We start from the raw sequence: 25,344 nt of genomic DNA on the forward strand, positions 1-25,344 counted from the left end.
CCCATGGTGGGCTTCGGGGCCAACCGGAGGGGCGGCCGCCTGCCTTCCCTTGTCTTCGTGGCGCTGCTGGTGGTGATCGCCATCCTCGCCTTCAACTGCTGGAACGCCTCGTCCCGCCAGGCCCTGCTGCAGGAGGAGGTGGCGGAGCTGCAGAGCCAGGCCAAGCGCACCGAGGTGGCCCGGGGGCGCCTGGAGAAGAGGAACTCGGACCTGATGGGCAAGGTCGACTCCCACAAGAAGCAGCTGGAGCAGAAGGAGGCGGACTACAGCCACCTGAGCAGCCAGCTGCAGGCCCGGGACGGCCAGGTGAAGAAGTGCGAGGACAGCAAGGTAAAGCGGGGGGGGGGGGGGGGGGGGGGGGGGGGGGGGGGGGGGCGGCGGGAGGGTCCCCCGGCCCCCCGCGGGCTGGCTCTGCCCGGGGGGGCGCCGTTTGTTCTCGCCTGGCGTTGGCCGCTGTCCCCGCAGCGTCTGCAGCCGAAGGGTGAAGTGAGCCCCCGGAGGCGCTGGTTCCTGCAGCTGGTGCCTTGGCTTTGGGTGGACATGAGCAGGACGCTCGGGTTTCTAAATGCATCCTCGAAAGGAGCTGGAAATGCCCAGCCAAGGCGGTGTGGGTGCGAACAGAGCGCTGCAGCTCGCTGTTTTCCAGACGGCTGTTTTTAATATTTGGGGGGTTTTGAGCTTCCCTCCTCTGATGTGATTATTTGATTTTCTGTGATCACTCAGAAAGCTGTACGCAGCCTTAAAACTGCAGTTTGCTTGGCCTCAAGGAAAATGAAAGTAGTGTAATGTTCAGGTGCAGGACCCCTGAGCTTCTTTTCCCTGTCTCTCCCAAGGCGCCTGGCACGGCAGGGTCTGGTTCTTGGGCGGTCAGCGCGTACTTGAGAGAAAAGAACTCTTGCTGCTGACATAACGTGGCGTTTTCATCAGCTGCGAGGAGACAAGCTAGCACAGGAGACAAGCTAGCACAGAAGTCGGCTGGGCCCTTTATGCGGAGGTGGCCCCGGGATTTCTTTTGTTGTGGAACGGAAAATCGGTGAATGCATCACCTTTCACCGTTCCGCTTTCACAGGGATCGCAGGCAGCTCTGCTCTGCACAGAGGAGGCAGCAGCCGGGTTCTCTCCCTCGGTCGTGTAAGGCAGCGTGTTCTCTATTGGCATGCAGTTCGTCATTCTGCTAATTGAACACTGTTTATCACAGCAGGATTTATGGAAATACAACGCACTCAGACTTGTTACTGGCTGCGTTTGTTTTTCTGGCCCTTTCATATCACACGTTTGATGAGCAGTGTAAGAAAATGCATTTAATTGTGACAGAAAAAGCTGAATACATATATGTCTCATTACAGAATTAGACTCCTTCAAGCTGATTAAGTTTGTATTAAAGTTTTGTTTTCTATCTTGCTGAGCTGTTAAAATTAAGCCATCTGTGTGTTCAGCAAATGTGGGTTCTAAATTTTTTAACTTTTTTTCTGAAATTGGTATGAAAAGCCTGATACCAGTGCTCCCACGGGAAATAAATGTAACTGACACCATTGTGATTAAAAGTATTGTGATACTATAAAAGCTAGTTCAAGTTATAAGTAAGTATTCTATACAAATACCAAAACAGTTGTCTGATGAGTAAGAGAAGCTCAACTCGAAGCAGGTTTTAACAAAGATGTTTCCTGTTGTAAAAAACAGAAAAGTTTTCTGCACTGTTGGCTGTCTTGTGGCTGTTGTTTGTTTTAAATTTAATTCCTGAGGGCAAATAGGTTTAGTTGTTGTTGCCCTCCTTGATAAAGGCCAGCATCCAGGGATGGAAATCCCTCTCTCAGGCTGTTGAGGACAGTAAAACACCACGAGTTCACGGCCCGGCTGGATGAGTGAACGGTGGAGTCTGCTGAAGGCTGAGAAACGCCTTGAAGCTGCCCCCGGGCTGCAGCGCGGCGGAGAAGCGGCTGAGGACATTCAGGGGAGGTCACGCAGCGGGTGGTTGTGGTACGGCTCTTCTCTCTGTGGGTGAAGCTGCTTTTGTGTCCCCGTGACTCGGCCCAGGTTCGTGGGCAGCGAACGCGTCTCATGCGGGGCTGTAACGCGCTGCCCCGTGTAAAACTCCCCTGGTGGGATTCAGCTGAGCTGCTGCCCACTGGGCTCACGGCAAGGCTTGCTTTTCATACCAGAAATCGGTATTTTGTTGGGAATCCGTGATGGTTTACTGTAGGACACCAGGAGAGAAACTAAGTCAGGGTTTCTGGCAAGGGTGGCTGGAAGCCAGAGCCGGCTTTGATGCACAGGATGGAAGCTGAGGGGCTGTTGAGCTGCACCTGCCTGCTCACCACTGTGCTGTCCTCCACAAATCCAGCTGGGCTTTGAGTGCTCCGAGCCTGGCATCTCACAGGGGAGCAAGGGAAGCGTGACCAGTAAACGCTACAAATTAATTTTACTGTTAGTTATATGGGTACTGCAGTATGGGCCCTGTATCTTCCTCCTTTGTTCCAGAAGCTGCCGTTTAAGGTCATGTGAGCTCGTAGCTCTTGAATATCCACTCTTCTTGTGTTCAGTGTGCCTTAACGGGCAGGAAGAGCAGTGTGGTTTATCGATACCCAGTCGCTGGCCCTTTCTCTTTTCCTCTCGTGTGAGCTACTGTCCTGTTCTCAGGGGCAACAGTCCTGTTTTTTCTAAAAAAAACACCCTTTAAGTGACTGTACTTTAGAGAGTAGGGAATAGAGCTCTGTTTTAGAGAGCAAATAGGTGTTTTAAAAAAAAAAATAGTGAGTAGTAGGCCTGAAGTGTCTGACCAAAAAAGGCTTGAGTGGTAATTTTTTTTTCTCTCAGAATAAGGCAGGGGTGTTCTTTGAACAAACTGGTTCTTACTAATGATCTTGGTCTGTTTGTGAAATTAGGGATATGTAATAAAACACCAACACTGGTAATTCCTGGAGTGTCAGGTGATGGTGACAGACCTAGGCTTGTATCACGGAAAACTCCTTTGAAAGGTGCTGCTCTGGTGGTTAGCGTAGGTCACTGCTGCTTCACGCTCCTTTGTCTTCACCGGGTGGTCACGTAAATCAAGCGCGTTTCCCAGCATTGAGGCAACTCGAGTTTCTGCAGGCAGCTGCCTCCTGGCTCAGCGCTATCTGAAGTCAAGCCCAAGCCCTCGTCTCTCTCCTCCCTCCCCCTGCACGCGGAACGAGCCAGTTACGCTGCACCAGGACGTTGTTTGCTCTTGTGAGCAAACGTCGTAGCGTGACCTAGTGACTGGTGGTAAAACCAAAACGGCAAACAGGCGTGAGTTCTTGGGAATTCTCCTGTCACCCTGTGGTGAGCTCATGATGGTCTGCTGGGCTGGGAACCAACCAGAGGAGTTCTCTTCTGGAGCTGCTCTTGGGAGGCAAAGGGCAGTGCTCGCCCCGTGCCGGGGGAGGTGGCGCAGGTAGTGGTCGTTCCCGCAGCGTTGCAGGTTTCTCTGCAGCACGCTGTGAGGATACCTTTTCCACAGCTTTGCACACCCCTTTGCAATAGCTCCATAAAACGATTGAATGGCAAGAACTAGTGGTGGAGAGCCAGCAGCCATCCCGTGGCGGGGGGTTCATAGCCCTCTGGGGAGCAACCCGGCCTCCTCCCAGAGCTATTGCTGGCACCGCCAGTGTCTCGCACAGCCTTGCCCCTTGGCTGGTGCCTGGCAGTGGGGCCTCGTAGGACGAAGCTGTTGAGTAAAGCATCGTCGGGAGCCGCCGGTTGTGTTCTTTCTTGCCAAAACGCCTTGATAGCTCCTTGGCTTGCAGCGCTGTGGCTTTACGGCGGTGGCGTTGAGCGCATCCTCCAGTCTTGCTGTGCGTTCCTGGTGGCCGCAGTGTCCTCCCTGACGCCGTGCTGACTGCGTGACGAGAGCGCTGCCTGTTCTGAACTAGGCAGCTGACAGCGGTGGAAAGATCATGGAATTGTGGCACGTAGACCCCGTGCAAACAAACAGACTTTTAAACAGCTCTCCTGGGCTGTTCAGCCCGTGCCCCAGCAATGCTTTGGGAGTGCCCGGGCTCGTGAGGCTGCGCGGAGGAGCACGGGCACCTGCCCGGGCAATCGGAGGGGGTTCTTGTTGGATAAAGAAACGACCCACAGGGAAATACGGGTGGATGTTTACTGTTTACCCCTTACTTCACGGGGAAGCAAGACCGCCTCGGTTGTCCTGCCATACAGGGATAAGCTCCAGCGTGTTTATAACTTTCTCCCTTGCAGCACCTTCCGTTGTTTGCCACGACTGTTAACCACCCAGCCGGCTCTGGAAGGTTGCCTTGCGTGTACGTGGCTCCAACACGCACAGGACTTCTGATGGGTTTGTCCTGTGCAGAGCTCATTGGGCTGCAGAGGATTCCTTTTTATGCATCCCAGCTGCTCTGGAAAGGCTCTGAGAAGCCCCTGAGAAATTTGAACAGGACAGATAGGTCTAGACTCCAGGAGGACACAGCTCACAGAACTGGACTTGTGCCATCGTTTGTGGAGCGTGGTTTTTTGCATGTGTAGGTGGAACAGATCCCATGAATCATAAAAAAGCTTCTTCCCTTTCCGTGCTTCAGATGAGGGACGTTTGCTGTCAGCCAAGCTGTTTTGGATATAAATTCTGTCACTTTTCTCTGAAACTCAAAATGGCCAAAATGAAAGATTGTGTGACAAAAACCGATGCTATCTTCAAACCAAGCTCCTGTTAGCAGCCAGGCAGCCCGCCCCCGGCCCACTGCAAGTCAAGTGTTTTATGGGACAAGCAGGAGCAAGGCAGTGGGAAGGCTTTATGTATTATGAATTCTGGTAGGTTTGAAAACAGAACCTGCTGCTTCCCAGGATCTCCTTGGTAGATTTATAGGGTTCTGGCAAAGAACTGCCCTGGAGGGGAAGGCAGGAACAATTTGGTCGTTGCTGCCAGTGGCTTTGCAGAACAGGGAAGGGTGCTTTGTCATTAATGCTCAACTACTCTTGGTATCTGTTCCCCTGCCCCGGTGTCTGTCTGGTGGAGAGCTGGCAGGCTGCCTGTTGGAAGAGGAAGGCTTGGTGGTCACTTCTGCTTTGTGCTTCTGTGCGGCGTCCCTGCCCCAGGGTTACTTGTGCTTTTGCAATAGAGCACGGGGAGTCCAGCACAGGCTTTCGCCTCCCCCAGTGTTGCTCTGGGCGCATCCTGTGACTGGAGCCTGACGCGCCTTGGTGGGCAGAGCGGGTGCGTAGCTGCTGCTGGGGCGCGGGGCTCCCCAGGGTGGGAGGAGGCTCCTGCAGTGTCCCTGCTGGCGGCTGTGGTTTGCGCGGGATTTCCGAGCGCTCCGCTCCGGGCTCTCTGGTTACCGAAAGATTGCATCATCTGCCCTTCTCAGGGGTTTTTGGGGAAAGCCGTGTGAAGTGTGAAGCGGCTGAGCGGGCCGGCGGTGCCTCTCGGCGCTCCAGAAGCCTTCGTGGCCTTTGTTCTCGCCTGTGGGGCAGGAGTGGTGCCAGCGCTGCCCGTGTGTGCCGCTGCCAGCGCCGAGCCGGGATGCTGCAGTCTGGCGCACGCTGATCTCCCGCTGGAGCACGCCGTTCCGTAAGGAGCCTCTGTTCTGTGACGGGAGCCGCTGGCTGCGAGCCTCCCGGGGCGCGCTGCTCTGCCCAGCATCCCCGTTTCAGCAGGTCTTGCCCGGCCGCGGCTCCTGGAGCTGCCACCGCCGCCTCGGCCCATGCGGGTCAGGCACTTCGAGTGCTCTTTGGAACACGAAACCGTTATGTGAAACGTCTTTAAGGAAATGAATAATTTGATAAAAGGGAAGGTAGAGGTGGGCGGAGGAAGCTTAAAGTTAAGGGCATCTGTCTTTTGTGTCTGTTTTGACAGGAAACGTAGGTAACTGGCTGCCATGGAGCTCCAGGAGCTGCGTGGGAATCGTAATAGCCTGTGCGTGTCCCGTGCCAGATAGGTGTGCCCGTGTTCGGTTTGGTGCTCCGAGAGCTCGCTCTGACCTGGTCACCCCAGAATGACAGCCCTCTGTAGCACCCTTCTCGAGTCACCGTTTATGTTGGTCGTGAAACCACAAGGAAGATACTGACAGCGTCAGTGTGGCCTGTTGACGGCACCTTTTTCCTCTTTCTCAGTATGTTCTACGTGTGGATATCTCTCCTCATTTCTGCCCCTTTTGCCTTTACATACGTCTGTGTGCAAGAACAAGACAAAGCACCTTTCCTTAACAACTTTGTGGCCGTGCAGTCCTTATTTATTGTAACTCCTATTTTTTTTCTTTACTAAAAATAGCAACTTCACAGCGGTGGTGGAAGTCTACTGGTGTCAGATTCCCTCTTAAAAATAAAACGTGTGTTATGAATATTAGGTAGCATCACATAAAAAATTTACTTTAAATATACATTAGGTAAAGATTGGTTTTGCTAACGGTGCTATGTGTTTATTTTTATACGCTTAGGCTTTGACGTTGGAAATCCGCCGTCTCCTCCTGCAGTATCCGAATGCAGCGTGTTTATTTTAGTCCTGGCAGAATCTATTTTTTTGATAGAAATACGTTACAGAAATAGATTTTAAGTCCTTGTTAGCAAAGCCTAAATATAGTGTTTAGGTTGGCGACATCGCTTGCAGATAACTAAATATACATTCCTCATATTTACAAGACCTTTGTGCACGTCATCGCTGTACTTACAGGAGCGCCGGGCGCGTCATCCTGATCGCCCTTTGCAGGCGTTGCCTTCCCAGCGAAAGCGAACGCGCCCGAGTCCCCGCAGCCTCGGCCTCCGCCCTGCTGGTCGCCTGCACTGACACAACCCTTCCTTCCTTTCAGGTGAAGCTGCAGAACAACATCTCCTACCAGATGGCCGACATACACCGCTTAAAGGGTAAGGAGCTGGTGGCCAGCGGGGCTCCGGCCGGCTGGGAAGCCGTGCGTGCTGTAACTGCCGAGGTGCTGCCGAGCACGTCTGACCGACCGATCGAGGGACGCCGGAGCGTCGCGTATCGTGACGTTGCGTTGTGTTTGTTTATCGCCGTGTCTGGGTGAGCGTGGGGCTGCTCTGCTCTCGGCAGAAAGAACGTGTGTTCTGGCGCCGCTTGCTCCAAGGTGTCGCAGTCGGACCCGCAATGTTGTGATACGTAAGAGGTCCAGAAAGCATCTTTTAAAGCCGATGTATCCGGGCACGATTCCGATGCCTGTAATCGTACTGTGGGTTCCAGAGCGACCTGGAACAGCCAAAATCCGAACGTGCCTGCAGGCAACGTACTTGGCGCTTCTGTCTGTGTCTTGTAGTCACAACTTAAAATAGTAGGAGGCTTCACAATTGTTTGTAGCCTGAGCAGCAGGGAGAAGAACTTCAGAGCAGTTACTTGTGAAGACAGGAGGTGTGCGTCGGGTTTAGGGATAGTGCGATGGGACCTTCTTTTGTACCTTTACTGCAGAAGAAGAATATTTGACCATCATGCCCAAAGTAAGCCCAAAGTAGTACTTTCGTGTCACTCAGAATAACAGAATCTTTCAGGAAATTAAGGATATTTCCAACAGGTAGGTGAAGTAGCATTGTGTAAGTTTTCTGAATTAAAAGGTAAAGAAAAACTTAGGGTTGTCATGGTTTAACCCCAGCTGGCAACTAAACACGACTCGCTCACTGCTCCCACCTCCCCCAGTGGGATGAGGAGGAGAACTGGGAAGAAAGTAAAACTCGTGGGCTGAGATAAGAGCAGTTTCATAACTGAAATATAGTAACAACCATAATTGTAACAAAAAGGAACAAAAAAGAGAGAGAAATAAAACCCGAGGAAGACCAGTGGTGCACAATGCAGTTGCTCACCACCCGCTGACCGATGCCCAGCCAGTCTCTGAGCAGCGATCGGCCCCTCCTGGCCAGCTCCCCCCAGTTTATATACTGGGCACGCCTAGTTGGGGTCAGCTGTCCCGGCTGCTCCCTCCCAGCTCCTTGTGCAGCTCCTCGCTGGCAAAGCGGGGGAGACTGGAAAGTCCTTGACTGCGGCTCAGCACAGCTTGGCAACAGCCGCGGCATCAGCGCGGGACCGACGTTCCTCTCGCACCAAACCCAAACCACGCCGTACCAGCCTCTAGGAAGAAAATTAACTCTGTCCCAGCTGAAACCAGGGCACTGCCCACCCCTTATCCTGCACCGTTGACGTCATGCCCACCTCGCGCTTCCCAGTACATCCCAGCTCGTCCCCACCAGCTCTCCTGTCCCTTGATATCCACACGCAGCTCTCGCTCCCGCAGCCGACGGGCCGTCCCTATCGAATGTCCGTGGAGTTCATCCAGCCCGTGACTCTGGGCTCCGGCTGCCCTGAGGGTCTCCCAGGGCAGGACCGATGGGATGGGGTGTGGTGCTGGGCTGCTGCCGCGGACGCCAGTTCTGGTCCCAGCGCCGCTGCGCTCGGTCCGTTCGGTCGCGTCAAAGGTCGTTCTCCGTTCATCTGGGTGATTCTTGCTGTGATACCCTGGGCAGGGCACACAGCCGCCGTGGAAGGGGTAGTGGGGGGGGTTACAGAGCAATTAACATCGCACAATTTAATTAATTGGCTATTCTCACCCAAAATAGTATCCCCTTGAGGTACACCTGGGACTTGCCATCCTCCCCCGTTACCCACCAAGCGCACCCGGGTCCTCGGGCAGAGGCAGTCCCACAAATGGGTTTGCCTTTGCCTGAGGCAGGAGTAACCCAGACTGTTTTCCCTGGCAAACCCCAAAACCAGGACAGGGGGTTTGGCGTAGTATTGGAAGAATCATTCTGGGATTCCTAGTGACATCTGGCACACATGAGGAAACTGGTATTGTTTTCAAGGTAGTTTAAGAGTCTCTAAAGTGTATCTAGAAGAAATAACGTAAAACTTCAGCAAATTTTTAATCTATACAGCAATACTGAAAGCTTTATCAGCTGTGGGGCAATTTTTCTTGTATTTCTATATTCACTTTGACTTTTGCTTTTTTGTCTAGAACAACTGGCAGAATTGCGTCAGGAATTCATTCGCCAGGAAGATCAGCTTCATGAGTACAAGAAGAACAACACTTACCTTGCAAGGAGATTGGAATATGATAGGTATGTCTTCAGGAATGTTCACAACTGCTGGTTTCTGTGTGAGTGGTGGAGCTCTGTATTTATTACAAAGTGCAAATTAATCCTATTTCTGCTAATCCTCAGACCTGGGCATGCTCACTTGGTGATGTAACTTTGACTTAGCTGCTGGTTTGATTTTAAAGTTCTATTTTTTGGTGTTGTTCTACTCCTCCCCCCCAAGGTGAGACACGATCTAAGAGAAATCTGACTTACTGGAATTGTGCAGCATTGGCCAATTTTAAGTCAGTGCATGTTTGTACAACACGGAGACCTTGGCTAACAAACACTGGGAAGAGTTTAATCAGTTCTGTAAGCCGCCGGGGTTGTTAACAGCCGTCTTTCTAACAGCGTAACGTTGTTTTTTCAACTGAAGTTGGAAGCGGTGTGTATGTTGAAATGTTGAGCTGACCTCGGCCTCTTAAGTTTGCGAGGGAGGAGCGGGGAGAAGAACCGCTGCTGCGGCTTTGAGGAGTGGGGGAGACTAACGCGTGGGAGAACGTTTGCGACTTCCGCGCACACGCGAACGCTCTTCCCTCCACGTGCTGCGCGGAGTGTTCGTGGGAGACAGGGGTGTCGCTGCAGGGGGCTGATGTCGGGGTGGCGTCGTAGAGAAGCTGGGCCACGCAGCGGTGTCGTGCAGCTCCTGCTGTCTGAGTCGGTAGCAGTAACTGATGGCGGTAGTTGGGCATCTTCTGTGCTGACAGCCGTGGGAGAGGGATTGCTCTCCTGGTTGAATTAACGTATGCTGATGACAGATTAACTGGGAAGCTGGACTTTCTGGTTGCTTTCCAGGTTTTGGAGGAAGTATGTTCAAGGCCATTCTGTTTATTTTACTGTTTTTCTGCTCTGTCCCTGTTTTTTCCAGTTCTGCTTTCTTTCTGTATTCAGTCCATTTCCACTCCATACACATTCCAGGACAAGGCTTTTTGGACAGACTATTCTAGTTAAATCTCAGGTTTGGCTTTTTGTGCCACTTCATATTTTTCCCCCTATTTTATTTACGGGAGAGCGGATACAACAAATGAAATGTAACTAATAACGTGTTTCTGATCAAGCCTGCAGTGTGGGCAGCAGATCAAGGAAATGAAACTGCAACATGAAGAAAACATAAAGAAATTAATGGACCAAGTTGTGCGGGAACAAAAGGTAACGGGCAGCTGAGTTTCTTTGCTGAGTGAGAGGAGCCCGAAGCGAGCTGTCGGTGTGACTCGGCGTTGCAGATGCGTGCGGGCCTCGGGCAGCTCCCCTCACTCTTCCTTAAGACCACCCTGAGCAGCCCTGGGTGGTTGTAGTGTGAGAACTTCTGCTCGGTCAGTGAGCAGAGCCCTGGAGATGAGGCTTAGTTCTTTGCTCCCGACGGCCTTCCTACCTGGCACCATCGCTAAGGGGTTCGGATTCCTCTCTGTAAAATGGGTGTCACTTCATAGCACGCAGGGCAGGCTCTGCGCTCTTCCAGCCCTAGTAGGTTATCGCAAAGGGGAACCTCATCCCTGTTGTGGCCTCGAGGTGCTAATGTGGTGCAAATAACCGTGGTATTTGACTGGTATCAAGGGAGGGAGTGGTGATGTGGTGCCAGCTGCCAGTAGAATATGGGCCTCATTCCTACCAACACATAAAGTAACCTGCTTTTCTTAAAATGTCCTTACTTCCTCTCTGTTTTCAAACATTTCCAATAACAGGGCAGGCTTGAAGTAGATTCCAGTCAGATCCTTCTTAAAAATCTAGAATTGTTTCAAAGTCTCTGACCTCAGCCTCAAGGCCTTAGCCTGTTTGCATCGTGCTGCAGAGGCACATGTGCCGGCATCAGCGCCGAACAGCCACGCTGTGGTTCACGTGCCCCGTACGGTTAGGTGTCCCTCCTCTCCTACCCTCAGCATTCAGGTTTGTACGCAGAGGACTTCTGCTGCCTTGGTGATCATCGAATTCATCAACGCACTTGTGCTTACCCAAAGTAGCCTTGAATTTGGGGGCGTTTGTGTTGTAACTTGCAGGGGTGTACTTAATATTGGCTCCTTGTGAATTTGTTCTAACAGGCCACGCAAAAAATTCAGGCCAGTAAAGACACTGAAGTGAGTCCCAGTAACGACGAGCAGGCAATATCTAAGACTGTTCCAGAGGCGGAAGATAAAAACACAGTAAAGAACGAGCAGCCTTCAGATCATGTTGTAAATGGCAAAGGTAACTCCTTTTTTTTGGTCATCTTTCACGGATAATGTGCCAATCGTGTTGTATCCTTGGCTGTCGTACAGAAATCCTGCATTTCTCTGAAGCAGAACCCTGACTTGTTTGGCTCCGATAACTTGATTCGCTGCACGTGATTGTAGCAAGCTCCAGTTTATCGGTATCCAGAGATCGGCGTGTCCTTTCTCTGGATCCTTTTATGAAAGCCGTTTCTTGCACGGTTCTGTGTTCACTTGGCATCTCCTCCCTCGCGTGGCCAGTTGTGAAGTGGGGATGGCCCCTCCGCTCCCTGTGAGACGTGTCTTGGGGTGAGCTGGGGAAGGGGCGCGTTGTTGGAGGGCTGGAATCTGCGCGGAGAAGGTGGCAGAGGTGAGTGTTGAAACCGCTGTGAGAAGTCTCGAGCTGGGAGGTCAGCAGAGCAGTGGGGACCTCTGGTTCCCAGGAGCTGTGCAGGAGGCTCTCAGTGAGTAGCTGTTGCCGTTGTTTCCTCGCTGCAGGCCGCCCCGAAAGGCAGATGGGTTCCCTTTGTTTCTGCTACTTCTGCTGCTGAATCGGCACCGCTGTGTACTAGTCCGGCGTCCGCTCTGGCCAGCTGCTTGCAGCAGGCTTCTCGTACGCGGCTGCCGAGAGCGGGGCATGTGTTTGCCATCCTTTTCTGCAGGTTGCCCTGGCTTCGGGGGTGCCGCTGCAAAGCAGTCCTCAGTCCTCGTTGGGTTATGGGTGTGGGACGTGTTCTGTGGATAAAGGACTTCTCGTCTGGGCTCAGAGCCTGCCACAAGAGGGAGATTCACTGTTCAGGCTCAGTAAGGCGGAATGTCCTGTTCCTGTCTTACAGAGAAAATCAAACCCGGAGGAGACGCGGGCATGCCTGAGATAGAGGATAATGACCCTGCGAAAGCCGAGGATACTCCCACCGGTGAGGAGATGTATTCCAACGCTTCACGCTTGGGTGCTTGGTGGTGTATATATCCCGTCTGTATACCAGGTGTTCCATAGTGAATGCAAAGCTTTAAAATCTGTCTGTGGTAATAAAATCCAAGTGGGGCATAAAATCTGCTGATTTTTACTGTGCTTTAGAGTTTTGAATTCTCAGAACTGAATGCTTCTGATCATACCCACCCCTGCCCCCTGCAAAAACTTGTAGTTTGTATTTTCATCTGTGACTTAAAACCAAGAAAACAAACCAAAACAAAAGCTTACAGGATCCTTAGAGGAAGACCTGGTTTGTCATGTCTGTTTGTTTCATGTTAATGCTTTTGTCCATGTGTTTTGTTTTAGCGTTAAAGAAGCCACTTATTTCAGCTCCTAAAAGTGAAGGTCATCAACCTGTTGTAAATCTTCCAACTGAACAGCCCCACGCTCCAAATCTGGCACCAGGTAAAAGTCTTACTAGCACGTGACAAGTCAGCGTTTTGTAGGAAACATCCATTTAACATCTGCTGCTGTATCACGACTGTCAGGTGCACGTGGCCAGCCCCTTGTTCGTGTTTGATGTGGTTAGAGAAAGAAAAGCAGCGGTCGGTTGCTGCAGGATACGAGATCGAGTGTGTTCTTGGCCTGGCTGAGGCGCTGAGGCTGCTGGTTGTACGGTCTCTTTTCGGCCCCCACCCCCGCAGTAATTTCTGAGCCTTTTGACCAACTTCAGCCAGATTTGAGAGATAGAAGTTTCAAAGACAAGTGCTTCAAGATTCCTCTGCTGGACAGAGTAATTGAATTCGGCATTCCTCCGTAGGGGTGCCGATCAGGCAGGGCTGCGGCAGGAGCTGGTGGCTGGTCTGTTGGTTGCCAGCTCTGTGCAGAGATCAAACAGCGGCGTTGTCGCTTGCTCCAGTTCCTCCCATTCCTGTGAACTTGAAGGTGATGGGGGGAGGTTGGAAAGGACACAGGTCCATAGAAAATAAATCTAATGCTCGTGGATCAAGTCACTTTGCTGTAATGTCAAAGGGAACGTCAGGTTCTAGCCGCGCTGCAAGCAGCATCTTCAAAGGCTGTCCCGCCAAGAACCAGTCAATGTCATGTACTGGTTACACCCGTAGTTTGTGTTCAACGGACTTGTGTATGTGCAACGTCACCAAAGAGCTTGAAGTGTTTTGTCGTGCCCATTATTGGTTCTTTTGGAAAAAAGGCAGCGGAAGTATTTCTTCATTTCTTTCCCCTTGCAGTGGGTGTGTAAGCAGATTAGGGTACCGAAATTAGGGAGCTCTAGGTCTGTATGCACATCTGAGGTTTACTTCCAAATGTCAGATCTTTTGAATAGTTTTTTTTGTGGTCCCATAGTCCTTCATTTTGACTTTTATGAACGAGGAATTAGAAAAGATTGCAAGTGAAAAGCTTGGTCTGCCAGTGAAAGTTAAAAGTTTGTTGATGTGAATTTCAAAGGCTTTCTGTGTTCCTTGGTTATGTAGTCCCGTGATTCTGCTTGTTATTTTTAGCATAACTTCTGTGACCTACTGCAGCCTTCTCCTCCGATCATAGTTCTTGAAACAATAAGTGATGCTTAGTAGCCTTGAAAAGCAGAATCAGCAGGAGGATAAAAAAAATACGTAAACGTATTATTGTTGTGGGCTTCTTCAAGCACTTCAGTACATAGAGCGAATCAGCCGAGAAGGGACCGATATAGGATTAATTATGTGTTAAAATGGAATGAAGTATCTTTGGCAGTAACGTTAGAGCCGCCTTTCAGAGCCACGTAACACCAAACACCTTCCTCCTTCTGTAGGTTTGCACGGTGACAATGATGGAAATGCTGATATTGCGAAGCAGATACCTCCGAATTCTCTCCAGCACTTAAATTTTGAAGAAAATATGGAAAATCAGAAAGAACACAAAATTGAGACAGACCACATAAAAATTCCAAAGAGCAGAGTCAGTGACTTGCAGAAGATGAAGCAAAGTAAGTTGGGCAATGGCATGTCCTGCAGTAGAGTAAGAAAATCACTTTGTTTTCTCTCTGTACTAGTGCCTGTCTGGGCAATAGGGGCCATTGCAGCGGGAGGCCTTCTGGAGAGTGAGCCTGGGAAGACATGAATGTGTTACTGTGGAAGGATAGGCTTCAGTGTGTCAGCTTTCAGATGTATATCCAGTCACTAAAACAAATTATTTGCTTCCAGGAATTTAAAATGCTTTTGGAAGTTACTGCTCACTTAAACAGACTAAGTCAAGACTTTTGATACATGCTGATACTTAGAGTCACACGGTATTAACTTGTCTTAAATACAGCGTTTTGGACGGTGTTGTAAGAATTCAGCCCTTGCATAGCGGGTCTCTGGGGTGGGGTACGTGTACGGGCCAGAAGTTTGTTCTTCGGTGTGAGGAAGTTTTCCAGAACCCTCCTCTTCCACCTCTGCTCGAGGAAGAAGCTTCAGACAGGAGCAAATCCTGCGTTTGTGTGTTGTGTGCGATGGTGCTGGTACGGGTGAGGCGTGGCGGGCGGGCGGCAGGTAAGGACGTGTGACTGCACCGCGGCCACGTGCCCTCCGGGTCTGGGACGCGTGTCTCCCTCGCGGCTGGTGCCGTCCCGCGGGGGGAGCGCGGTCCCTGCAGCGCTGGGTTCAGTGTTTTCCTGTAGGAACGTTATACTGAAACGAGTTTCTGACCGTATCAGTGGTGATACGGTGCTCCTGAGTTCATACTGGCGTGTCCTGAGCAGGTTTACCTTAACCTGGTTATTGTCAAAGAACTAATGCCAGTTGCTTAGAGTTCGGGTGGGGAAGGGGCCCCTGGAAGAAGAAACACAGTGCTGAAACATCTCCTCTTGATTTTATCCAAGCAAGAGTTTTCTTTATTATAAAGCTACTATAAGTTCAACTTTAAATTTCTTTGTACCAGCAGCAAAGTAGCTTTCACTTAGGTTTTGGTTTCTATGATTAAAATCTGTCTGTACTCCAAGATTACGAGTTGTTACATCAGAACAGCCATCTTCAGAGTCACGAGAATTGAGGGGAAAAAAAGGACTTTAGAGCCTCCTGCCAGAAACCTGTGTTAATTCTGTGGATCGGATAAACAGTGGTACAGAAATAGCAATTTTGTTGAAAGAGAATCATGAATTGGTTTCAGTGATTTCTGAAAGCGAAGGTCACGCTCAGGAACAGGAAACTGAGTTTATTTTTGTCGTAACAGCTTTAGTTTGGGAAGTTCCCTTCATTAGAGTGAAGTTGTTGCGGTTCCTTTTCATCATCTAGAACTCGACTGGCGATTCTGTAGCGTGGAGAAATTGCAGGAAGAAAGTGTTAACTCTAGCAATCTCTTCAGTATTCCCTGAATAACAGGGAAGTTTAAAATAATACTCCATTTGTTCTTGCAGAATGTTTTAGTTGCTGTTCTGAAGCAGAGGTTAAATTAAAACAGGGCCTGGGAGCACATAGTCGGGTTTGCCAGCAGGGAGCGTGGGCATGAAGGGGTGCCCGGGGCTGTGGGAGCTCGGCGTGTTCTCCCCTCGTAGCCCCGCAGAGGGGCAGCGCCAAACCCTACCGAGAGCTCGACGCAGCTGCCTGGAACGGCCTCGGGACCACTGACAGCTCGGAGAGGTGCCATCGCGCCATGGGACGACATGGCTGCCAAAAGTCATGGAAAGGGTCTGAGGAGTTCCCGGGAGCCAGCAGCCTCGGGAGAGGGAACCGAACAAATTCTCCATCGGCTGGAACACGATGGCCGGTGTTAGCACGGGTTTCTCAAGAGCAGGTTGTGTCCAAGCGACAGGAGCTGGACGTGGGTATTCAGAGACCGAGAGCAGGGAGACCAGGACGGGACTGTCGTAGGGAGGTTAACTGGGCAGGAATGAAGTGCTGTTTGGTGGGTGCTCAGCTTCAGAATGAGAATATTCCCGGCATGGGTATTGAACAGTTCTGTTTGAAAAGCTGCTGTGAGGCTCACAAAGATGCATCCTGTGCTGGCACTGGTGGGTGTTTTGAGCGCTGGATGATAACCAACGGATGAGGTGGGGTTTCAGCAAGGTAAAAAACTGTAGATGTAGAAGCAGTGTGCAATTAAGAATGGGGAATTGCATGCGCAGGGTGAGTGACAAATAGCCGTGAGCAGTTGGGTCAAAACCGGTGTGGTCAGCGGTGGGAATTGTCACCAACGGGTGTTTGAAGTGAGGTTTGTCTTCTGGGATGTGTTAAGAGGGTGTCAAATAAGTTAATGAGATGGAGTAACCAGCTCTTACCCAGTGCTTGGGGGGCCGTCCTCTGGCTTGAAACTCAATGGGAGACAATGCGAAGCTGGAAGGAATTCAGGGGAGAAGAAAGAAGGAAAGTGGGGTTCAGCGTGAGGGGAAAAAGCTCTAAGACCACCAGGGTTGAAGAGGCAGGGAATGGACATCGATTTACTGTTTCGTTGGGGTTTTGGCTGGGTTTTTTTGTTTGTTATTTTTAAAGAAGCAGATCTTTAGGGAGGGTGTCAGTGGTTTGACTATCACTCATGGATCTTTGTGATGAAGTGGGGATAGGTGTATTCAAAATTGGCATGCAACCTGTGCAAGCTTTTCTTCCACTCTCTGTCTCCTGAGATGCCAAGACTTTAGTTTATTGAAGGACCTTCTTGAAGATCCTGCGCTTGTCTGGCCGAGTGACTACAGCTGAAGTGACAGAGCTTCCTGTCTCAGCTGCTGGGCTTTCTAAATGGATGGGCCTCTTCCCTGGCAAGGGCTTAAATGGGGGGGCAGCTTTGCAGGCAGGAGCAGTGAATGGAATGTCTCCGTTGCAGGCTGTGAATGGGTACTTGAGAGTCCCTAATCGTCACCGGTCAGACTTTTCCTTTTCTCTTTGCTCCTTCACGTTTGGAATAACGCTCGTGGGACGTTGTAATGGTGCAGTGAGGGAGAGACTTGCTCTGTCGCACGTGGGAACAGCTAATCCACGTTGGTAGAAAATGTATTTCAGAGCGGTCAGCAGTGGCTGTCCCGAGAGGTCCGTCGGTGACAAATTCATCGCTCTGGTATAGAGGAGCCCGGCGCTGGCAGGCAGCTTTCACTTCAGACACTTGCCTGGCTGGGGTTTTGGTTGCCGAGCACTTCAGCACTTGCCCACAGCCCTGGGATGGGACTAGTCACCATCCCTGGTGAGGGGGGTCTGTCAGATCTGTCCGGTTTCAGAATTGAGACTTTCTTCCCAAAAGATGTTTTCCTTTTTTATTTTGGTAGCATGGATTTAAAAGGCAGCTGCAGCGCGAGGTACAGAGATGGGCACGTGGCGGCTCTTTGGTTTCAGGAGCAGCAGAACCCGCAAGTGGCCGCAGCAGCGTCGCTACCTGTGCTCCTGGTGGCACCCTGGGAAGGTGCTGGGTGCAGCAAACCTCCAGCCCGTGCTGCCGTTTGAGCTCGGCCTGCGAGCGGGTCCGTAGGGATGAGCACGTGGCCGGTGGCTCCGCGGGCTGCGCCGGGAAGGACCCAGCTCGGCGCGATGCCCCGTGTGTCTGTTCCGAACTCACTTCCGCGAACGTTACCTGCGGATTTTGGCATCAGTGACGCCCTTGTGGGACACCCCGTGCCTGTCACCGGCCTCTTGTTCTCCAGGACAGCGTATTCCCCGCTGCCCCAAGTAGCGTGTGTAATGCCTGCGTTAGGGGCGCTGCCTCCTGTTGGGAGTGATCCCAGAGATGCCCAGTGCCACCCAGTGCCATCGGGATTCCAGATCCTACCTGTCCCCTTCAGAACACAGTGGGTGCGTTGCTGGGTCCGGCTGCTGGTGACCCCTGTTCTGGTGCTGGCCCAAAGCCTTGGTGTCCCCAGACCATTGTCCCGGTGTTGGGTGCTGAGTCACCTACTGCCTAAACCTTTGTAGGCCTGGCTCGGGGCGCACGGGCAGCGGGGGTGCTGTCAAGCCCACCTGGCCCGAAACGACTGCTGGGGCCGTTTGTGTGCTCAGCCTTCCCTCCCTTGGTGTGAAGTAGCTTGAGCTGAAATACCACACGCGTAGAGCAGACCGAGGCGCCGGCAGTGGAGGGGGAGTAGCTGCACCCTGAGGCTGCGCTGGAGTCCGAGCTCGCCGGGGCTGTCCTGTACGCCGGGGGGCTCGCGCAGCCCCGGCTCACAGCAGGCTGCCTGCGTTTCCTAGGATCTCCTCCCAATATTTTAACCTTCCCTTCTGCCAGCTTAAATTTATTCAGCGCTTGTTTGTCACCCTACTTCTGGCATACCTGCAGGCTGGGTGTTCTGTAAGTTCAGGACGTTCAGGTGTCTCTCCACAGCTTGTTTTGTATTTGACGTCTGCAAATTGTAGGGTTCTGTCTGATACATAATGTGGTGTCCAAAACCAGAAGCAATAATAGCAAGGGTTACTCAATTAGAGGTGACAAGAGAATGCATAATAGATTAAACTTCTGATTTCCGAACAGATCATAGTTTCCTATTTTATGAAAATAACTGAAACTTCTGTGTCTGCACACTTGAGCTGTGCTCTGTGGTGGTTCTGCTGTTCTTCCCCATCCAGATGAGCACCACGTTACTGTTTCTGTCCCGATTTCTGTACACTGCCCCATATGATAGTTTTCATTGGCTTAGGAAATAATTTCATTTTCACGTCTGTCCATTGTAACTCCAACCACCTCCTTAATCCTAGTGTTGAAATCGTGTTCTGCAGTTTTCCTTCCCCTTTTCATGGCTTGCACTGTGAATCGCTGAACATCTGCCTTGGCAGACTCTGTTCCCAGGCCACGGCCAGCCCGTGAAGATTGTGCTGCACTTCAGTCCTTTTTTTCCATGTATACGTTGTCCTTCCAGACCTGTTTCCTCCGCAGGCTCGGTGCGGCATTCTTGGGCCGTGGGCAAGCAGGCGGAACAGCGTCGGACTGGAACAGAGCTCCTTGGGTCCCGTTAAACGCCAGCTCTGAACTTGACATCGCACCATTAATCTTTCCTTGTCTGCTTGCTTGACTGCCTGCCCGTTTCAGAGTTCCAGCTACTTCTCATTTTTCTTGTGCGTTGTTTCAGTACCTGGAACTGTTGTTAATTCTTTGCTGGGAGACAAAACCAGTGGATTCAGGACATTTTGCAAATTGTTAAAGCTTAATAGGAAAGCAGAGTGTAAAGCCAAATGAATCAGGTAGTTAAGAGAGTCCGGTCAGGGATGCAGGGCAGATCTTTGCTCGGTTTTTACCCTGGACAGCATGGGTCACGCTCTGCAGGCGCTACCGTACGCGAAGTCAGCAATGTGTTGCTCCGTCGTGTGGGGAAAACGCCAGTCCTGCTCAGAAACGGGGGGAGATACGAGACCTCCTGCCGTGCGCGCGTCCGTGGTTTAAGAAACTTCTACTGGTGTCTGTACTCGACGATGGCGCTCTGCGCTGGGCTGCTCCCTCTGGCTGCTTTCTCCAGAGCGTGGAGCTTGTAGCAGTCGGATTTCCCAGGATGCAAGTGCTGAACGACTGAGTGTGTCGTTTTTGCTCAGAGGTGCTCCCCAAGCCTTGCTGCTCTCCCCTGGCCCAGCCCTCTCCCTCTTCCCCCCTTCCTCCTCCAGCCGAGACCGCTACGAGCCCCCACTACCTTAACCTGCGCTCTGCTTTGGGTTGGAGTCTTCCTGTTTCTTTCCTCTCTGCTTCTGACTTAATCCTTTGCCTACTTCACAGGCCGATTCTTTGATGAGAATGAATCCCCTGTTGACCCGCAGCAGGGTTCTAAACTGGCAGATTATAATGGGGATGATGGTAACGTGGGTGAGTATGAGGCAGACAAACAGGCCGAGCTGGCTTACAATGAGGAAGAGGATGGTGATGGTGGAGAAGAAGACGTCCAAGGTGAGCTTGGGCCTTATCTCCATCCCATTGTAATAAAATCCATGCTGAGTTTACTTGTTGAATTTGTGTAAAGCCTTGCTATTTTTAGCTGATCACAAATTTCTGATACAGAATAACTAAGCTTTGGGCAAACTTTAAAATTTGGTCTCGCTCTCCGTTTGAAAGCAACATTACAGCCGTTTTCAGCGAGAGGATTTTGATAAACTTCATTTCAGTCGTGTCTGCAGCTGCTGCTGGGAAAATCAAGACACTTCAAATTTCAGAAGTGGGTTTGTCTCATACCCCAGATCTGGTATCCAGCTAGTTGGGACCTAATCCTTGACATTACTAAAGCAACTTTCAAATACAGAAGCGTAGTTTGGTTTTTTTTTTGACTACTGCTTTTGTCACACCCGCCCCGAGGCGGTCTGCAGTGAGGTCTCCGCAATTCCAGGTGTAACGTTTGTGCACTGTACACAGATTCAACAGGCTGCTGGCGCTCCCGCCTAACCGCGCTCCTGAGCTGGCTCGTCTGGTGCTGGCCTCGTCCCTCTGTGTGCATGTTCACCGCCTCTGGCTCTGTGCTCTGCATGCAGCTCCTGCTCCGCCTCTCCCTTGCCTCTCTGTCGGGGGCTGCCGCGCTGCCTGCCAGTCTCCACCTCGTGTGTGGTAGCGTGGGGAAGGCTGGCCTGGCTGTGGGGTGGGACATCGACAGCAACAGAGAGAGTATTTCCAGTTGAGGAAAGTGGAAAATAAAGGGGGGGGGGGGGGAGTGTGTGACACCCAACCCTGACTGAAATTCTACAGGCACCCTGATTTTGATCCTCCTCATGGAAGGTTTTTAGCCAGTAGTTTTTCAGACCTGTATTTAATAGGTATCCAAGCATAATTAATGGGAAAAGCTGATAAAATGCAACACATTTCTGTGGACGTGCATCCGACTATGCAGTGTAAGCACTTTGTGGCCGGGCTGGTAGCTGGAAACTCATGAACAAGCAAAAGAAAAGTATGGATCAGAACCCCAGGCAGTTAATTAACTACCGATGAACACGAGAACTCTGCTGCCGCTCCAGAAGACATGGCCCATTTTGTTATGCTTTTGCTGGAAACTAGCAGCGGGTTTTCATCACCCTGGATTGCTGAGGGCTGTTCCTCTGCGGGGGTTTGCGTTGGCTTGTAACTCGCTTGTGCAGGCTGGCTTCTGAGTGAGGGACAAAAGTACGAGCAGGTGCTTCTGTGGAAGCAGGAGAGTTGGTTCCAACGGTTATGGCCTCGTGACACAAAGGAAGGCCCGGTGGGCCGTGCACGTTCGTACGTCTCGGCTCTGCAAGTGGGAGCAGTCGTGTGCGTTGGGCTTTCCGTGGGTGCGTTAGTTCAGTTCCCGCAGCAAGCGGAGGGTGATGCCCGGCTCCGCCGCAGGAGTTCCTGAACTGGGCGTCAGAAGCCAATTCCTGAAGCTTTAACCAAGGCCACGGAACTGTTACTGGCTCTGGGCGAACTTCTGCCCTTCACCTCACCCAGCTTTGGGCTCGTCTCTACCCGCAGCCCTTGTGCTGCCGGCCGGGAGGAGGAGGAGGCGGGCTGCCCAAGTCGGGCAGGGCTGCAGCTCGTACCCTGGAGCTCCGTGACGATTTGCTTATCAGCACGAACACCTTGTCATGGGCCTTTACAGGGAGAGGAAGGGCTTCGGGTAGCGAGAGTTAGTGCCATGTGTGCTGTGAGCAGCGCTCCTGCCTGCCGCTCCCGACGGGAGGGCGTCCTGCGGCAGCAAGGGGTGGGAAGCTGTTAGAAACAGTCGAGATCGTGCTTGTGGAGCTGGCTGTGCAAGGGATACCCGAAAAGATAGGAGCTCGAACCGAAAGTGGCCTCATAAAACTGTTTCCCGTTAGAGGTGGTACCTGTCGGTTCACTGCTCTGGTGGCTTTAAATTTGGACTTGGTGAAAATCTTTTTTCTGATCATCTCCTCTGCGTATCCGTGTAGGCATAACGGATGGTGACTGGCAGCAAAGGTTCAAGAGTGACTTCTGGAAGCCTTTTTGTGAAGAACAGTCTGAGCAGCGAATGCCACTACCTCAGACTCAATTCTCCAAGCCCTTCGTTGTGTTGTTTCCTAATGACTTGTTGACTGAAGCCTAACAGCCCGGCAAGCGGAACTGCCAGGAGTGGCGTTTAGAGAAAGCGTCTGCTTCAGTCGTAGCGCTGATCTGTGTGCAGGGCAGGAGAGGGTAGGGTTGTAATAGTTGAGGGAGGGGAAAAAAAAAAACAACCTGAATTTGTGTCTAAAATTATTAGAAAAACATCACGTGGTTGTGCGTTAGGCTGGAACAAAGCATGTGGCATGTGCAAACAAAGCAATTTAATTAAACATGTTTTTCTGTTGCCACTAGAAATGTGTGGGCCTCGGACTGAGATGATCAGAGGAAAATACCCAAGGTTGGGAGATAGACTCGTGTGGGTGTCAGTACCCGGCCCGGCACTCCTCCCGTCAGCCCCCTGCGGAGCTGGAAGGGGAGACGCAAACGCTGTTGGCTTCTGCTGTAGCCAGCGTGGCTTTGTGGCGGCCGGGTGGTGGAGGACTACAGCAACCGAGCGATCTCCATGTTTTACCTTGTTCCCTCAGTAATACTGCTTACAGTGTCACCTTAGCCTGGAGGGGTCACGCCGACCTCTCTGCGCTAGCCCCCGAGGCACCGGCCCTCCCAAGGTCTGCACTGCATTAATTCCAGAACCGTTAACAAATGGCAACGTCCCTTTCCAAAGCAGCTGACTTTGCTGCTGGGTTTCAGGGAGAGAGTCTGAAATCCCTGTAGGAGGATCCCCAGCCCCCAGCAGGGAGGTGAGCTAGCTCTGGTAATGACGGCCTGATGCACGGTCGCGATAAAGCCGAAGCCGCCGTCGCCGAGCGCCCGGCCGGCCTTGCAGCCGCAGCCCCACGGGCATCCCCCGTCTCTTCCCTGACGACTCCATTCCTGCAACCAGACGAGGCCAGTTCGGTGTGGATGTGTGCGGAGGGGCATGTCCTGGGCAAGCGCATTTAAATGTTTTCAGCAGTACCGTATCAGGTTTGATCTGAGTATTTTAATTGCAGATGATGAAGAGAGAGACCTGCAGAATGACCTCGTGGATTACGGCAAGCCGCGCTTCAGTGACGGTGTCCTTTAGGGCGGCGTTAAGCAGGAAACGTGGGTGCGAAGAGATCGCAACTGAGGAGCTGGAAGTGCTGCGAGACTGAACCATTGTTACGTCGGCGTTTCCTACTTTAAAGGAAGCTGATCGAAAGAGGAGAGGAGCGTGCTCCGAATCAGCGACGTAGCAGAAGGGCACGGTTCTGTACATATGTACATAGCTGTACTATTGCAGATTGGATTAAAACGACATTTTTGTTGTTACATTGAGCCAATTACTTAGACTGTACCTTATCTGTAATAATCTTTACATTTAAAACCGATATTATAAATAGGGGCTGAATTGTTTCTGCAATTTAGAAAACTTTGTAAACGGAGAACTTGTACAGTTTGTATCTCATGTAACAAACACACTGTGGAGACCATGTACAGCCAAAGGACCCCTTTTCTACAGTAGTATCTGTACGAGCAAAAATACTCCTGCTTTTCTCATGAGTGCTGTGGTTTTGTGCTTTGCAGGTGACCTATCGGTTGAGAATGAAAACAGAATGTTTAAAAAACTGCTCCTTCGTACTGTCACCGAGGAAAGGCTCTGGCAGGCTTCGGACACAAAGGACCGTTGTAATTCTCATATACAATGACCAAACCTCGTAGCTAGAGCTGGAAATCGGTGATGCTAGTATTGTAACGATTTGGTACATCCTGGAAAAGTTGTGTAACTAATAGCTGTTGTAAAGGTGCTATACGTAATTCAGCGCAGCTGGTAGGAAACCTCTGTGTGTGTGTGTTAGAGAGCACGTGTGAGAACCAGCCGAGTCTCCACCAGCTCTGTCGGACCCCCGACGGAAGGAAGAGCCCTCACCACGGTCAGTACGTTGTGTAGCGCTGTCTGTCTCGCGAGCGTCCATCCTGTGCCGCGGTCGCTCCCGTTAATTTAGTTTAATGCTCCGATACGGATCTCTCGCCATCTGCCACGTCCCGTGTTTGATTTTCTGTCTCGGAAGGTCTGTCAGTTGGATACTTTTTGTACTCTGTGTTTGAGCACTTTCTGAATTTTAAGGGATTGATTCTGTTGAGCTGCAGTAGTGGAACTCAAGGTTATTAACCCATCCTGCTTCGCCAAAAGGGCTACTGTGAAAAGCAGTTACAGGGCCTCTGACATGGGTGATTGTACTTTCTCTCCATACTCAGGTTCCAGGTTGAAGCGACAGTTCAGGTTTGCTCGGTGCCGACTCCGTGAACCTCTTCACTAAATGTCAACGGTCACACAATTTTGTTTATTTTTTTTTTGGCTACAGGGATCTTCTACCAATCGGTCTCAAGCACACAAGAAATAAAACATTTTGGATTCTGGCGCTGCATCTCATGGGTGATTTTGTGGAAGGCTCGAGCTCCTCCTTCCACACCCCTGGGAGGCAGGCGAGGGAATAGCCCTTTGCATGGTGTGATGTACTTTCAGTTGCAAATGGAATGCTGAACCTGCTCAGAATTAGATACCACACTAATACACATGACGAGTATAAACTCGGGCCGGGGATTCTAAGGATAGCAGCCTTCAGTAAATACTGTATTTAAGCATTACAGGTTTTTTGTCTTAAAATGTAATTTCACCTTGCATTAGGTGTTAACTTGATTCTTCTAATGAAAGCAACATTTATGGGTTCTAATAAATTAAGTTGTTTAAAGTAGGTGAGGCTTCTGGGTTTGTTTTTTTCTTTGGACTTTTAAAAATGGGATTAACTTGGGGCTTCACGGATGTTGAGGCATCTGGACCCCTGAGAAGCCCTCGGCAGCACCGTCGCCGTGGGGAGAGCCCTCCTGCAGCCTGTCAGGCTGCGACCGCCGGCACCGCAGGAGCTGCTTTGGCCGGTCCCCTGCCGCGTGCGCTGGCCCCGCTGCTGCCGCCCCTCGACACCCGTGAGGCGTCAGCGAGTCTGTTCAGCCTGAGCTTCCCGGCAACCCGGTCACTTCTGCGGATGACTCAGAACGACGTTAGCTGGCGTTCCTGGACAGAATCACTCGACAACTGATGTGGGGGTTACAGTTACAGGCTTGCTCTAACCACTACGTGCATAATCCATTTCCTACCAAGTACGTCTTGTCCCCGTGTGCCGCAGGCTGTCCCTTCCTTGAGACCCAGGAGAGTCCCATGTTAAGCTGCTTTTGGTCTAGCGATAGGACAAATTAAACCATTCACCCTGGCTTTCAGTGCCTTGCTAAACCATCGCCCTTTGACTGCCTGTTGGCCACCTCCTGCCTGCCGCGAGCGGGCTGGAAGGGACCCCGGCG

General features: G+C 51.3%; 1 protein-coding gene across 2 annotated transcripts; it reads left to right on the forward strand.

The window, feature by feature from the left end:
• Positions 1–3: 3 nt before the first annotated feature.
• Positions 4–24,743, forward strand: GOLM2 (golgi membrane protein 2). 2 transcript variants are annotated; one of them, XM_086471489.1, is made up of 10 exons: positions 4–330; positions 6,774–6,828; positions 8,919–9,021; positions 10,095–10,185; positions 11,073–11,217; positions 12,056–12,136; positions 12,499–12,597; positions 13,940–14,113; positions 19,783–19,950; positions 23,019–24,743. In XM_086471489.1, the coding sequence occupies exons 1-10, from the start codon at positions 4–6 to the stop codon at positions 23,090–23,092; spliced, it is 1,317 nt and encodes a 438-aa protein (XP_086327615.1). In that variant the 3' UTR covers positions 23,093–24,743. The 2 variants fall into 2 exon arrangements, with proteins under 2 accessions (XP_086327615.1, XP_086327616.1); XM_086471490.1 differs by lacking the exon at positions 19,783–19,950.
• The last annotated feature ends 601 nt before the right edge of the window (positions 24,744–25,344 follow it).

Source organism: Leptosomus discolor, chromosome 11, assembly GCF_034619465.1.
Source record: "Leptosomus discolor isolate bLepDis1 chromosome 11, bLepDis1.hap2, whole genome shotgun sequence".
In the NCBI taxonomy this organism is placed as follows: domain Eukaryota; kingdom Metazoa; phylum Chordata; class Aves; order Leptosomiformes; family Leptosomidae; genus Leptosomus; species Leptosomus discolor.

Coding starts and splice junctions, on each gene's coding strand:
- GOLM2 (XM_086471489.1), top strand. CDS start 4: ATGGTGGGCTTCGGGGCCAACCGGAGGGGCGGCCGCCTGCCTTCCCTT. Junction 331..6,773: donor AGAAGTGCGAGGACAGCAAG/GTAAAGCGGGGG, acceptor CCTTCCTTTCAG/GTGAAGCTGCAGAACAACAT. Junction 19,951..23,018: donor TGGAGAAGAAGACGTCCAAG/GTGAGCTTGGGC, acceptor TTTTAATTGCAG/ATGATGAAGAGAGAGACCTG.